This window comes from Parasteatoda tepidariorum, chromosome 8 (assembly GCF_043381705.1).
Source record: "Parasteatoda tepidariorum isolate YZ-2023 chromosome 8, CAS_Ptep_4.0, whole genome shotgun sequence".
Lineage (NCBI taxonomy): Eukaryota > Metazoa > Arthropoda > Arachnida > Araneae > Theridiidae > Parasteatoda > Parasteatoda tepidariorum.
The window spans coordinates 55441203-55455914 of NC_092211.1; the positions used below are offsets into that span (position 1 = coordinate 55441203).

The window sequence follows — 14712 nt, forward strand, 5'->3', positions numbered from 1 at the left end:
TTAAAATATGTTTAATAAGAATTCTGTGTCAAAGATTTATATTTAATTTTTATGCAAGTCATTTTTATTTTATCTTCCGCTGCCGTATATAGCTGCCGTTGCCATACTATTCAAAATGTACTTTTTAGTCAAAATTTTCAAGAAAAAAATTTTTTTTTTGATAATTCATGAAGGAAGAAGAAAAAACAATTTTTAAAGAAAAAATTTTATTACACTTGAACACAATTTGGAAAGTATTATTTTGAATTATAACTCTCCAAATCATATGGAGTTAAAGCGAACGGATACGATATTAAGATCATTATGTTTCATTGCTGTGGTGGCAAAAAACAGACCTTTCACTGGAACGGCAAAAAAAAAAAAAAAAGTTTTAGTTAAAAGCAGAAACACGACAGCAAATGGTTAAACAACCAGTTTATTTCAACAGTCAGAGAAAACCACACAAATCAGACAAGCTAGGAGAAAAAATTCACTTATTTGAATTTATAGCTCCGCATTATGTCAAAATGGAGTTGAACCACTATTCAAATAAGACCTTCATATAAAAATCTTGCAGGCTTTATTTTTACTGAAATATCTATTTGGGCATCAGGAAAGTCTCTAATTATTGAAAGTAATCTGATTTACGACCCTAAAGAACTGATTAAGATCGCATTGTGAAAGTAATATATTACTGTTAGGATAATTAGTAGGAATGGGAAGATGTCAGAATTTACTGACACACCCATATCCCTGCTGTGATAGGGTATTTGCGTTTTTATTAATAGAAATGCTACAAACACCATTGAAAACTTTAAATACTATATAATTTTTAAAACGTTTGAAGAAAAAATATTAATAAGTTTTTCCTTATTCCAACACTAATTTATCCACTTAACAAAATCAAAATTATATCCATCTTTTATGCCTCGACAATTGGTAATTAGAAAGTGTCCGACTTAAATTTGAACTAATCGTGAATTAACTAGCGAAATAGAAACGGATATCGAATTTCTGCCATTTTATAAACTTTTACCTCAAAACTTTCATTTTCCCTTTAAAAAATTTTTTTTAAATAATACTATAGAACACAACTTTAATAAATGGAGTATTTTTGAAACAGTTTTAAAAAATTTACTTTCAAATTATACTTATCAGTTTACCAACTGAAAATATTGTATTGTTTGCCAACTGTAGAATTCTAAAGCAATAGTTAATATACTATGCGAAATTTCAAAACCTATTTCAAGGACAAATCACATAAAGTGTATGTAAAGTCTACATTATTTTAACAAAATTCTTACGAAAATCAATTATTAATAATAGGAGCGTAATTAATAAAATTTAAAAAAAATGCTTTACTTTTAAATTTAAAAACTTAGCACTTTGTTAAGCTAAGCTTGTAGAGGGAGGGAATTGCACCACTAGAAATAGCAACAAAGTAGAGCTATAGATGAAATTATCCATTCCGTCTTTAAAAAAAAAAAAAAAGTGAAATTTAAAATTATTGAATATTTTACCGAATTAATTTATCGACTTGAGCCGTAGTGGCTCACGAGATAGAGCATTCGCCTTCCAATGAGGTGAACCAGGTTCGAATCCCAGCGATGACTGGTCGATACGAATTCCGTACCCGGCTCCCACTGACCACAGTGCTAACGTAAAATATCCTCAGGGTTAGACGGATCATGGGTTAGAGTCCCCCTGCCGTCAGGCTAACTGTGAAAGGTTAGTTTTTGTCTCCATGTAAACAAAATGCGGGTTAGTTCCATCAAGAAGTTCTCCAAGATAGCAAATTTAGGAGTTCCCTTGTCTTCTGGTTTGGAATCAAAATTACAAGGCTGCGGATAAGAAGATCAATGGTCATTAACCCAAAATTGTGATGGGTGTTCCATGTTCGTAATAATAAAATTTATAAACTTCAATAACATTTTCATAGAATCCAACAAAAACATTACTAGGTAAAAACAGATTTCAGATCCAGTGAATCTAATTTCTTAAATTCACGATTAGAGCTTAACATATTTTATTATAAATTACATTTTATGCTATCAATAGCAGAAATGAAATTTAAACATATTTATACTAAAAAATTGAAATTGTGCAAAGCCATTATACGAGAAGACATCACATCTGCAGCTTTTTCTTTTCTGATCAAGTTAGTGAATGATAAAAGATTTTAACTGGTAATTATTATGTTTTATCTAATCACCACGTTTAGACTTGCATATTAATTTGAAACCTCAATTCTTCAGAAGTTCATATCATTTCCCATGTTCTTTTGCAAAAATCCAATCATAGATTCAAAAACACTCAAAAGGTATAAGTATAATTTTAATGACGAGTTATTTATGCAATTATCATTTAAATAATTATCAAAGTAATTCGAGTAACATTTTTGTTCACATAAATGGTTATCTTAAAAATTTTCATAAAATCCAAGACAGAGGATAAACTTCTAACTGACCAGAGAAAATATTTCAGAATCCTACAAAATCGTATTCAACTTGAACTAGACTTCACAAATTTGTAGCTAACTAATATCATGGGATGTATTACAAAAAATTTCTTTACATAATTAAAAATAGATTAAAAAAATTTATTGTATAATTACCTCAAAAAAAGTTAAATAATTTGATAAATATTGAATTATAATTTGAAACATAAAACTCCTTGAACAGGCCAAAATAGATTTTTTTGATGAACTAACACATACATTTTAATATATATTTTTTCCAAGAGTAAAGACATTTAACTAATTTTAGTTGTCAAATTCAAAAAAGAAACAAGAGAAAAATTTATAATTTTAGTTTGCTAGAATCTTCACAAAAACATTAATTTTCTTTAATGAATGCATATTTTTTTTTCAACCCAACCTTTAGGTTACTTATGAAGATTTTGGGTTAGTTTTAAGATTTTCCTGTAAATTATGGAAGACCTAAATACTAATTAATGTTTCTAAATGTTATCAATATTACATTTAATTATAATTCCTTTTACTATAACTCATTATCTGACTATGTTCTTAACTTCTCATTTTTGAACTCAAAACCTTAAATTTGTTTTAGATTGAGACTGAAAAAAAAATTAACTTTTTCGACCCACCAAAATGAAAGTTTGAGCCTATTCTAGGAGACTCAAATATTTTTATATTTGACTAAAGTAGGTAGATACTTTATTTACTTCGCACTAGAGCTGCACAATGGGGTATTGGCGACGGTCTGGGAAACATTCCCGAGGACGATCCAAAGACATGCCATTGCAATTTTGATCCTCTGAAGAAGGGGCTCTCCTGCTTTGGTAGCCCAACGACTTGTGCGAATTCGCACAGTTTACAGTAGAACAACTTAACGAGAACCAAAACCGAGCACCCTCGGTCCCTATGCAGGCTGATCAAAGTGGTCACCCACCTGCTCACTGACCGCAACCAGATTTGACTAAAATTTTAGAAAATATGTGAGAACTTTTTATCGAACTTGAAACTTTAAAAAATAGTTTTTCGAGACACACTCTAATAAAAAACTGCAAAACTGTCAGCTAAAAAAATGACAAACGTTGACATTAATGACACTTTATTATCACAAGTTCAATAAAATTACACACTAAATATTTGGCACATCTGTAAAACGTGAAATATTCACAATATCATTTTTATGTTTGATCAAATCAATCTCCAACAGAGGATTGATGAAGGTTAATCAGACGGATATTTTTTTTTAGGTACTTTGTTCGTTTAAAATTCAACATAATGTCTATAATACAAAACAGGCTGAGTCAATCCATTAAAATCTAATCTTTCAATAGACTAAAAAATATGTCTCGTTAAAGGCGGAAGACAATTTAACTGGCAACAAGGTACTCTTTCTAAATATAAAGTTTTTGTTTCTTGAAAAATGTTTTCCGTTCAGAAAAATACAACATTGAAAAGTAAATATAATGAATCCACGTCTTGCAGAAGTAAAAGAATTAAATACTGAAAAAATCATACAACATAGTTAACACATTAAGGCAATTAAAGAGGCAGGACAAATGATTTAACTTCTAAATGTTACCAATGTAATTTTTACAAGTTGCACACTGAAGAGTTTTCCACAAGCATTTAGTTTAAATGTATATGTAAAACTGCTACCTTCAATAGAAAACTATCCTTAAGATACATTTCGTTGCTAAATTAAGGCAAATTTTAAAGTAAACGTAGCTACAGTGGACGAGTTTTGAATTGCATAGAGAAAAAAGTGTATAATCATAGGAGTCTAAAAATGTTAATTGTAATTATATAACATTTAAGGAATACTATTAATATTACTTTTAAGTATTTAAGGCAGTAAAATTTTGGAATGTAATCTGTTAGTTGGGTACCAGATTAAAATCCCTTTGCCAAAATGGCCACCAAGTATTTTAAGTATTAAGAAAAATAGTATTAACTAAATTTAGTTCATTGTTTTTAACCTGTTAGTAACAAACATTTTATTCTGATTTTCAGATTTTTATTTCAAGATGTTTTTTCTTTACGCTTCCTTTAATTTGATAACAAAACTTAATTTTTTTTCTCTAGTGACCAGATAATGAAAAAGTACAAATGATTTAAATTATATTTAAAAAAAAAAAGGTTTCATTCTGATGACAAATTGTGAATTTTTTTTTAAAATTTAAATTAAACTTAAATAATTTAAATTTTATTATCAAGATTAGATACACATTTTGTTGAACTACTTGATTTAAAATTATGAGTAATATTATAAAGATATATTTTGATATATTTCTTTTGAAAACTTATAGAAATAGGTTTAAGGAATTATTTAGGAACTAATTGTTAGTTGAAATAACATGTTCAAGTTAGTTAGTTAATAGAAAAGTGATTTTTTCTTTTAATAAATAGAAAAAGATGAAAGAAAAAGGAAATTATTTATAATAACTTTTCCTAATATTACCAAGTATAACTTAAGCAAAATCTCAATTAAATTATAAATACTACAGATAAAGTATTAGTATTATAATTTAATACGTTATATAATTGAATTAACTTCCACAAATAGAAAAAAATATTGTGGTTAAGCCATGGCTGTATATCGTGAATTATTGACGTTCTAGTAACGATTATAAAATAAATTAGAATATGTTCATAAAAAGTATGGAAGTTACAGTTATTGTCATGAAAATAATACTAAATACAATAATGTCACTAGTATTATCAATAAGGATAATCATTGGATATGATAATATTGCAATCATCATCAATAATTAAAATTGATTATTATCCATAAATTTAATAATCGATTACAATATTATTGTGAGTGGAAGGAAATGTTATTTGGGAAACAAAAATTAGATATGCAACGCGATACATCAATATTTTGACATATTCTAGATGATATGACATATATATGTCTATATGACATGATAATGCCATCCATCACTAAAACAGAATGAGAGGAAAAAGTTTAAAATTCATATGAATGCACAAAGTCTTGGAAAGGAGTACAAAGACTAGAGAAATTTAAAAAACTACAAAACTATGACATTTAGGAGTTAAATCATTTAAGTAAATTCTGCCACTAACATCACAGCATATAAACCCACTAAAAACAAAATCAATAAATTAAAACATTGTTTTGACATGTTAAATACATCATTTATGTACAAGACGATACAAATATTGACACAGAAAACTAGATTCTAGCAAAAAAATATTCCATTGATGAAATGTGAAATATAGCAATTTACATAGGAGGATGAACACTTACAATGAAATCTATGGGATTTGCAATGGATGACAGATAAATCCTTAGTACAAGAATACTGAACAATATGGCAAAATATCTATAAATCTTGCCACTTTTTACAATTCAAAATATTTTTTTATTGCAAAATACATTCAACTCTTCATGTTTGCTATATGAACATTTAAAAACTGCATAAAGCCAAAGAAAAACTATAGACCATATTTCGTTCTTAGTATTTCGTTCAAACGGGACACGGAAGCATTCATTGTGCATCAGATGTGCACGGTTTTGCGATATGGATATTGTGCATATGCATGTGCTAATATAGTAGAACATTCAGACATTGAAGATATATGTATTGTACCACAGAAATAGAGCTGTCCAATGGAATTATTAAAAATATCACACTTTTCCTGTGCATTGAAGATTTTAATTTAGTAAGAATTCAGCAAATTTAAATCACAAATGAATTATCAAAAAACAAGCAATAGCTACCATTACTTAAATTATTGCATGATGCAAACAAGATTAGAATTTGAACAATGTGCTCAACAAATATGAATTTATCACATACCTTAAACAGCTTTTAGCAGTAACTACAAATTCAGGCACCGGAAATCATTATAAGCGTACAATGTGCAACAGATTTGTTTAAATACTTTAAAATTGAACTATAAAAAGCACCAATTAATTTAACACCTTTGACAATTTAATTAACAGATTAAAAGAAGCAAGGTCATAGTAATATAGCAGTTTTTAAAAGAATTAAAATTTGAAATGTAACAACGTTTTTATTTAACTACTTAATATATTATAAGGAAACAACATCAACATATACAAACAAAAGCTGAAGAAAAAATTTACAATCTTCAATATTCACACTGCTTTCAGCAATCTGTACAAAAGGCACTCACGTAGATCCTAGATTTATTTGTAATTAAAGTGGCGAGTTTGACCATTGGAGGTTGGGTGCACCATATAATTCTGATGAGGGTTAAACTGAGGCCTGAGAAACATAAATACAACAATAAATAACATGATTTGCTATTACAAAGAGACATAGGAACACAACATTACATAACAATATCAAAAATGGTAAAATTTGTGATTAACCCATAGATTATTACAGTAAATGGCAAGATTCGTTTCTCATATAAAAAAATGATATAATCTCAGTGGTCGGAAAACTAGATTTTCTTTATAGTTAACTACAACTACTTTTTAAAAATTTAGTTGTAGTTGTAATGTAGTTTGTAAATATAAACTACTTTCAAAATGTAGTCGCTACTTTGCTACTTCTAAACGACAAACTTAACTGGAGAACTTAATTTTCACCGAAATTCAAAATGATTTTGAAAAATAATTGGCTTGGTTAAATATGAGGAGATATTCAGAAGTTTTAATTCATGTTTACATGAAATAGTTTTTTTATTTTTTTATTCTAAAGGACTTTTTACGCATTTGCTTCTTTAACTTTCAAAACTCAATGCTTTTCCCAACAGTGATTTAAGAAATGCTAGGAAATATCAAATATTTGTGATTTAAGTGGTCAATGCTTTTTTATATCCCTCAAGAAATAAAGTACCGTGTGAATAACCAAAAAAAAAAATGGACCACTCTGAATGCCTTTTGATCTAATGATCGAATCTTTACATTCCAGGATTCAAATCTTAATGGTTCGAGGAGGTGACCGTACATATGTTAATTAATGTAGACGATATTTTAAGTTACGAAATCACACACATAAACGTACTTTATAGTTCCAGTGAAATCGAATTTTAAAATAGTCAAATATTTAAAATTCGGTTTCACAGGAACAACTCTACCGATTTTGCAAAATTTTTTCCAAGAATCAGACGTAGATTTTATTAATGCTTCCATAAAGGCATTCTCACTGCGTACTTCGACACCCCCATAAAGAATTTGCACTAATCAAAATTTCGCAAAATTTTCAAAGATTTCGCAAAATTTTTTCCAAGAATCAGACGTAGATTTTATTAACGCTTCCACAAAGGCATTCTCATTGCGTACTTCGACACCCCCATAAAGAATTTGCACTAATCAGAATCTATACATTGTTTTGCATTTGATCTTTGTTTTTTTATTTAACTAACATTAAAAGTAGTTGCCAGGAATCACTACAAACTACTGTTTTTTTCGCATCGTACTACTTACTACACTACTTCTTCCAAAAAGTAGCACACTATACTTAGAATTATCGAAAAAAGAAGCGACGACAGTAGTTTCAATACTTTTGATCATTGTATATTCTAATATCTATGATATTAAAATACAACAGCAAATAACAAGATTTGTAATTACTCATATAAAATATTAGTTAAATAAAAGTTAATATTACATCAGTAGAGCTAATGAGATTCATCATTACTTAAAACAATTGTTGTTAGAACACAACAATGAACCTAATAGAATGATTTCTTTTACTTGTAACAAATGATATTCATTTAATTGTTGCTATAACTTAAAAAACCTAAAATTTATTCAAAATATTTCAATTGCAAACAAACTAACTTTTTCATTAGCGTTTAAAGTTTTATATATATAAATATAAATATATTGGTCTAAACTGTGTCTACTGCCAGTTTTTTTTTTAATTTAAAGTTTTTGAAAAAATTATTACATTTGAATTTTCCATAAAAGAAATAATAAAAATTTAAAAACTACAGCAGATGGACTACAGTTTCCACTAGTTTAGTTAAAATTAGATTATTTGAAACATGTTTGCTTAAAGATAAAAAAAATTTTGAAAATTAAATACAAATTTTGAGACTGAAGATCAAAAATGTCTAAATTAAATTTCTGAGGGAGTAAATAAAATCACTAATTAATTAAAGATCTATTACAATTATTAGCATACAAATAATAATTTATGAATTACAGCAAAATAATTTTAATTAATTATTATTAATCAAAACCTTTACTTACATCCAACTCATTGCTCCTGGGTTTGTGTATGAAAAAGGCTTAGTTCTACTCATACTGTGGAATGAATGTTAAGAGATGTTAAGATGGAAAGCAAATGTTAAGCAAGATCATACAAAGTTATTGGTTAATAATATGAACAATAATTGGTTAATAATATGAAATAATGGTTAATAATATGAACATGCAAAACATAAAACAATAATAACGTTAAAAAAAACAACAAAAAGGTATAGAGTTAGTGACTTGATTTAAAAAAACACATTTTTGCTAAAATTAAAAAATGATGTTAAAACATCTCTCCAAATTTTAAAAGTAAGTAACTGCATAGAAATGTTGTGAGTCAAGAAACAGTATATGATTAAATCATCACTGGTTGCTTCGCAACATTGAATATAACTAGATCAAATTTGATTTCTTTTTTAAATGTGTTAGATTAGGTGCGGTTCGAGATTTCAAAGTTTATGACTAAATTAAATTAAATATTGATTTAATCCTAATACATAGCTGAGAATTTTTATATTTTCTCGATGAGTATATTTGTGATGGAAGTGATAAAACAATTTATTTGACAATTAAATTAAAGAATTTTAACTATTCAAATTATTTAGATGTAGTATACAAAATATTTATAAATCAACTTTGTTAAACAAATATAAAAATACTAAGGTATACATTTCGTAACTTTACTAGAAATATAATCTCCTGTGAAAGCTAGGAGATTGGGCAGCTATATTAAGTTATTTCATATTATGCAATTCGATTGTTTGAAGTCCTTCATAAGAGCATCATCTAGTTTTTGGGAACATAGAAAAGTTTATTTTTTGGTTGCCTAAATGTAAAGAAATATGTTTATCAAATGTGAGAAAAATTATTTAAGAAAGTTAAATAAACAATGATGACACTCGAAAATCCCTATCAGATTTTTAAATTTTCTTAAGGATCAAAAATTTTGCAAGCTTTTAAAGACTGTAAAAAGTTAATTTTTGATTATGAAAATGCATTGATTATTAAAGATTTCATAAATAACAAAATTTTTAAATCAAATAATTTCATTTATTTATTTATTTATTTTTTTCAAAAAAAGAACTAACTCACTTTTAAAAACTCGTTTTTCCTAACCTCAAATGTCACAGAATTTAAGGAGAGTGTTTAAAAATAAGGAATAATTTTCTTCAATAATTTAAACTTAACATACATAGCATACAATTATCAATCAAATCAACATGCAATTAAATTATATAACATAAATTATTATACTAGTTTTAGAATTTAAATGAGGAAAATTAAAACACGATAACAATTGGATAAATACAAGAATGTACAAATTACTCTTGTCATAAAACAAAATTGCAAAGCCATGCAAAAATAAATGGAAAGATCAAATTTATAGAATTTTTTGTCTAAAAGTTAAAACTGTACAAGCAGGTAATGCTTATCAAACATATTTGAAATCATATAATATCTAAGCACATCAAAGATATTATAATTTAAAATTAAATTTCGAATAACATGCTTAAAAAAATTTGAAATGCTGTTTAATGAATTTTTCTACTAATTTTATCAATTATCGTTTCAATTATAGTACTTAAATTTAATTAAAAAAATCCCAAATTTATTATAATAAGAAATAAGATTATTTATTAATCTTACATAAAATAGAGTTTTATATTTTATTTAAAGCAAACTCCAAAAAAACTTTTTCTTAGATTATTAAAAAAACATATATTAATGAATTGTAATTAGATAAAATTTTATTTTTTTAATATGTAAACATTAAATGTCCTAATGATTATAATTTCATATAAAAATACATACATCACACTTTAACTCAAGTAGTATGGTGTAGAATAAAATACCAAAAAATTATACTTAATGAGTAGTTTTGCCTATATATCATAAAGCATACTAATCGTAAACTGAAAAAAATAATCGTGATACCAGATGATCAAGTGTTGTATAAATCATTGTATGAAAATATAATAAATGTTGAGAAAACAAGAAATAGATGGTATTGTACTTAAAGTCCAACTTAACACTTATTAAATTCAGAGTATTTGCTTTCTAAACTAAAAAAAACAAACAAACAAATACATAAAAAAGAAACATATACAGACATGTGATTCCTGGAAGTAGAAATTAGCTGAATTTTTTTTTCTTCTCAATACCTAGTTTTCTTTTTTTTAGTACTTAATTTTTTTTCTATTGTACATAGATATTTAAAAAACTCATTTTTATGCACAAAAGTAACATGTACAAAATTTAAAGGAAGAAAGAAAAAATTTTTTGTCAAATAATAAGATTAACCCCTTAACAATGTACTTCAGAAAAATTGACCAAAAATGGAAAATTTTTTTGACTCTTTAATTTTGTTCTTCATATTATTATAAAAGTTAGAAAATGGTTTTTTATTACAAAAATAAAATTTTAAATGCAATAACTACTGTATTTATAATTTTTAAATACACANAATTAAAAAAATCCCAAATTTATTATAATAAGAAATAAAATTATTTATTAATCTTACATAAAATAGAGTTTTATATTTTATTTAAAGCAAACTCAAAAAAAAACTTTTTCTTAGATTATTAAAAAAAACGTATATTAATGAATTGTAGTTAGATAAAATTTTATTTTTTTAATATGTAAACATTAAATGTCCTAATGATTATAATTTCGCATAAAAATACATACATCACACTTTAACTCAAGTAGTATGGTGTAAAATAAAATTCCAAAAAATTATACTTAATGAGTAGTTTTGCCTAAATATCATAAAGTATACTAATCGTAAACTGAAAAAAATAATCGTGATAGCAGATGATCAAGTCTTGTATAAATCATTGTATGCAAATATAATAAATTTTGAGAAAACAAGAAATAGATGGTATTGTACTTAAAGTCTAACTTAACACTTATTAAATTCAGAATATTTGCTTTCTAAACTAAAAAAAACAAATAAAAAATATAGAAAAAAACATATACAGACATGTGATTCCTGGAAGCAGAAATTAGCTGAATTTTTTTTTCTCAATATCAAGTTTTCCTTTCTTTTAGTATTTAATTTTTTTGCTTCTTGAACATAGATATTTAAAAAACTCATTTTTATGCATGAAATTGAAAGGAAGAAAGAAATTGCTTTTTTTTTTGTCCAATAATAAAAATATACTTCAGAAAAATGGACCAAAAATGAAACATTTTTCTGACTGTTTAATTTTGTTCTTTATATTATTATAAAAGTTAGAAAATGGTTTTTTGTTACAAAAAAAAAATTTAAATTCAATAACTACTGTATTTATAATTTTCACAGACATAAAAAAGTAATGGATTACACACATCTTATTCAATTAGAACAAATTAAACAATATTTTGTGGTTAAATATAATATAACTAGTATAATATAAAAACACAACAATATGATTTTCAATACATAAATTTTACAAATCTTTTACAGTAGGGTATATCCCAAAACCCTCACTCACATTTCCCCCCCTCGACTGAGTCGTAATCAGTGAAAAACTAGGACCACTAATGCCATCTATTAGGAAAATAGTGAATTAAGTATCCTAAGCTAGGGGAGAACAAAATAGAAACGTTAATTTTTCTCCTGCCCTAAGTCAGTTCGGCATCACGAATACTACACATAGTAGTGGCCCTAACTAGATTCGGACGACGCTGACAAGGGGCTAAAATACAAATTTATTGAGTGCTTTAACTAAAATAAGATACTCTAGATTTTCATATCGTAATATATCAAAAATTAATTCAATCTAATTTTAACCAAATAAAAAAGGAACCAAATATATCGTTAAGCTGAGTAAACAATTCTTCTGTTACAAATGGTAATCTTCAACAAAATTGCCACTAATTAAAATAGAAAAACTAGAAAACTCCATTTTTCCTACCGAACAATTTTTTAAATGTTTGTCATTTCGGAATTGCTTTTAATTTTATCAATTTTACAGTTTTGTGACTGCCTCAGTAGTTCTTTAATTATGGTCAAAGTCATTATAAAATTTCTTTTTCCCAAGGTTTATCCAAAGTTGCGTTTTTCTCTAACAAATCTGCATAAAAAAAAAGTATTTATTGTGGGTGAATGAGAACTTAAAAAAAAAAAGGTGCTGGTAAGTGTGAAAAAAAAGCCTCGTTAACGTGATTTTGCGTAAGCAACAATTAAGTTTTAGATTAGTGGAACTTCGAGAAAATGTTGTTGGAACATTAGCTATTGATTCCCAGAAGACTACAAATCAACAGTCTTGATGTTCAAAGAATTCTGTGAATTGACGAAAGAATCACATGCCTGTATATGCCTCAGAATTTCGTTTTTAAATTTAACTTGAATAAGAATAAATTAGCAAAAAACAGTAATAATTCCTGTTTCTTTTTTGTTTCTTTCAATCAGTAACTCATTAACATCACAAACAAATTCATCTTTAGATTAAAATTGATGGATCAAAGATTGCTTCAGAAAATAACAGTAGAACAGAGCTTACAACAGTAAGTAATACTTACTCTTCTAAAGGAACAGCTTCTCCACAGTCAACCCTGTAAGAAAACTTTTTTAGTGTTTATTTTGAATTGTAAGTTAAAACATTTAAATGGCTTAACTCTTGAAGTATAACGTAAGAATAAAAATAAAATCTTAAATTATCCAAAATACAAAAGGTATAAAGCAATTTTGAGCGTTTAGGGTAAATGACATCTGACAATTCCCGGTTAATTTGATACGAAAATTCAATGACTTTTCCAGGTATTTTAGGAAAATTTCAATGTGAATTCAGACCATATTTTATCTACAACATGCTATTTTACAAAACTTTTGACTTTTTTTTATTCGTAATGTCAAATATTAGATTTTTTTTACATGTATATAGAAGAATATCATGAATGAAATATATCATGAATGAAGAGGGGAACGTGTAAAAGTTTCATTAAAATGTAGAATTTTTACAAGTACTTGTAATAGATGTCAGAATTAATTAAATCTAATCTCAATGATAGATTACTGTTATTGACAATTCTACGACAGGTTATTAGAGTTTTTCACCCTGTGACAGTACCAAAATTAATCTCCAGATACAAGTTGCAGAAAAATAAAATATTTATGCTTCATATTAAATGGAAAGCATACCTGTCAACATTGGAGAAATAAAATAACGGAGATTTCACTAGCAACAGTTTTTGGGCTACAAGTAAAGTTTTGATACATCATGCATAATCTTGTAAATCAAAAAGAGAAATTCAAAATTGGAAGTAATATATATGCATTTACATTTAGCGAAATAAAAAAAATGTATATGAAAAATTTAAAGTAAGAGAAGTTTTTGATGGGAACCCTCAAGTCAATAGAAAAAGATGAAGACCTAAAAATATTTGGTGCAGTGCGATTGTAAACAATTTGAAAACAATAGGGAAGACATGAAGAGAGACAGAATATATGGCCACAAATAGAGTGAGATGGAAAGCTATGAAAGAATAATATATATATATATGTATATACATATATTATATGGCACAATAAAGACAAAAAGGATAAAAAGAAAAGAGGAAAAAAAGATAAAGAAATTAAGAAAATTAATATGTTTTATTTACTGTGCATAAGCTGCAAGTGCATAGAACTCATAAAATAAGTTAAAAATATAGAGAAAACATGGAATATATATATACACACACACATGGANAGACCAGATAATTGTGCACTGAAGTTTTTAAAGTGTTGATATAAATATATATATAAAGCAGATTGCTTTAACCATTGTAAATGATATAGTTAAATGAAGATCTTATTAGAGCAGATAAGTAAGAATTTGGCATAATCATTTATAAAAGAAAAATACAAACCTGTTTGTAAAGTTAAGCAATTCAAACTGATATTAAAAACACCCTGAACCCAGAGACAGCAATTAGTGAAAACAAGAATTTTTAGAACATATTTTAACCACTTAAGTAAATGTTTCTATTTAACGAACATGTTTAATTTTTGAAAACTAGGAAGTAATTTAAGAATTTTTTTTTCTTGGACAAATTAATTAGAGGATAGCAAAAAATTAATAAAATTAAATATTGA

General features: G+C 26.3%; 1 protein-coding gene across 1 annotated transcript in view; it reads right to left on the bottom strand.

Moving 5' to 3' along the window:
• Window positions 1-3534: 3534 nt before the first annotated feature.
• Window positions 3535-14712, bottom strand: part of LOC107447672 (prominin-1) — a gene marked incomplete at its 5' end in the record, with an annotated part of 41150 nt that continues 29972 nt past the window's right edge. Inside the window, 3 exon segments of the mRNA XM_043042447.2 lie at window positions 3535-6708; window positions 8649-8702; window positions 13158-13190. Of these exon segments, the coding sequence (XP_042898381.2) occupies window positions 6630-6708; window positions 8649-8702; window positions 13158-13190 (166 nt within the window).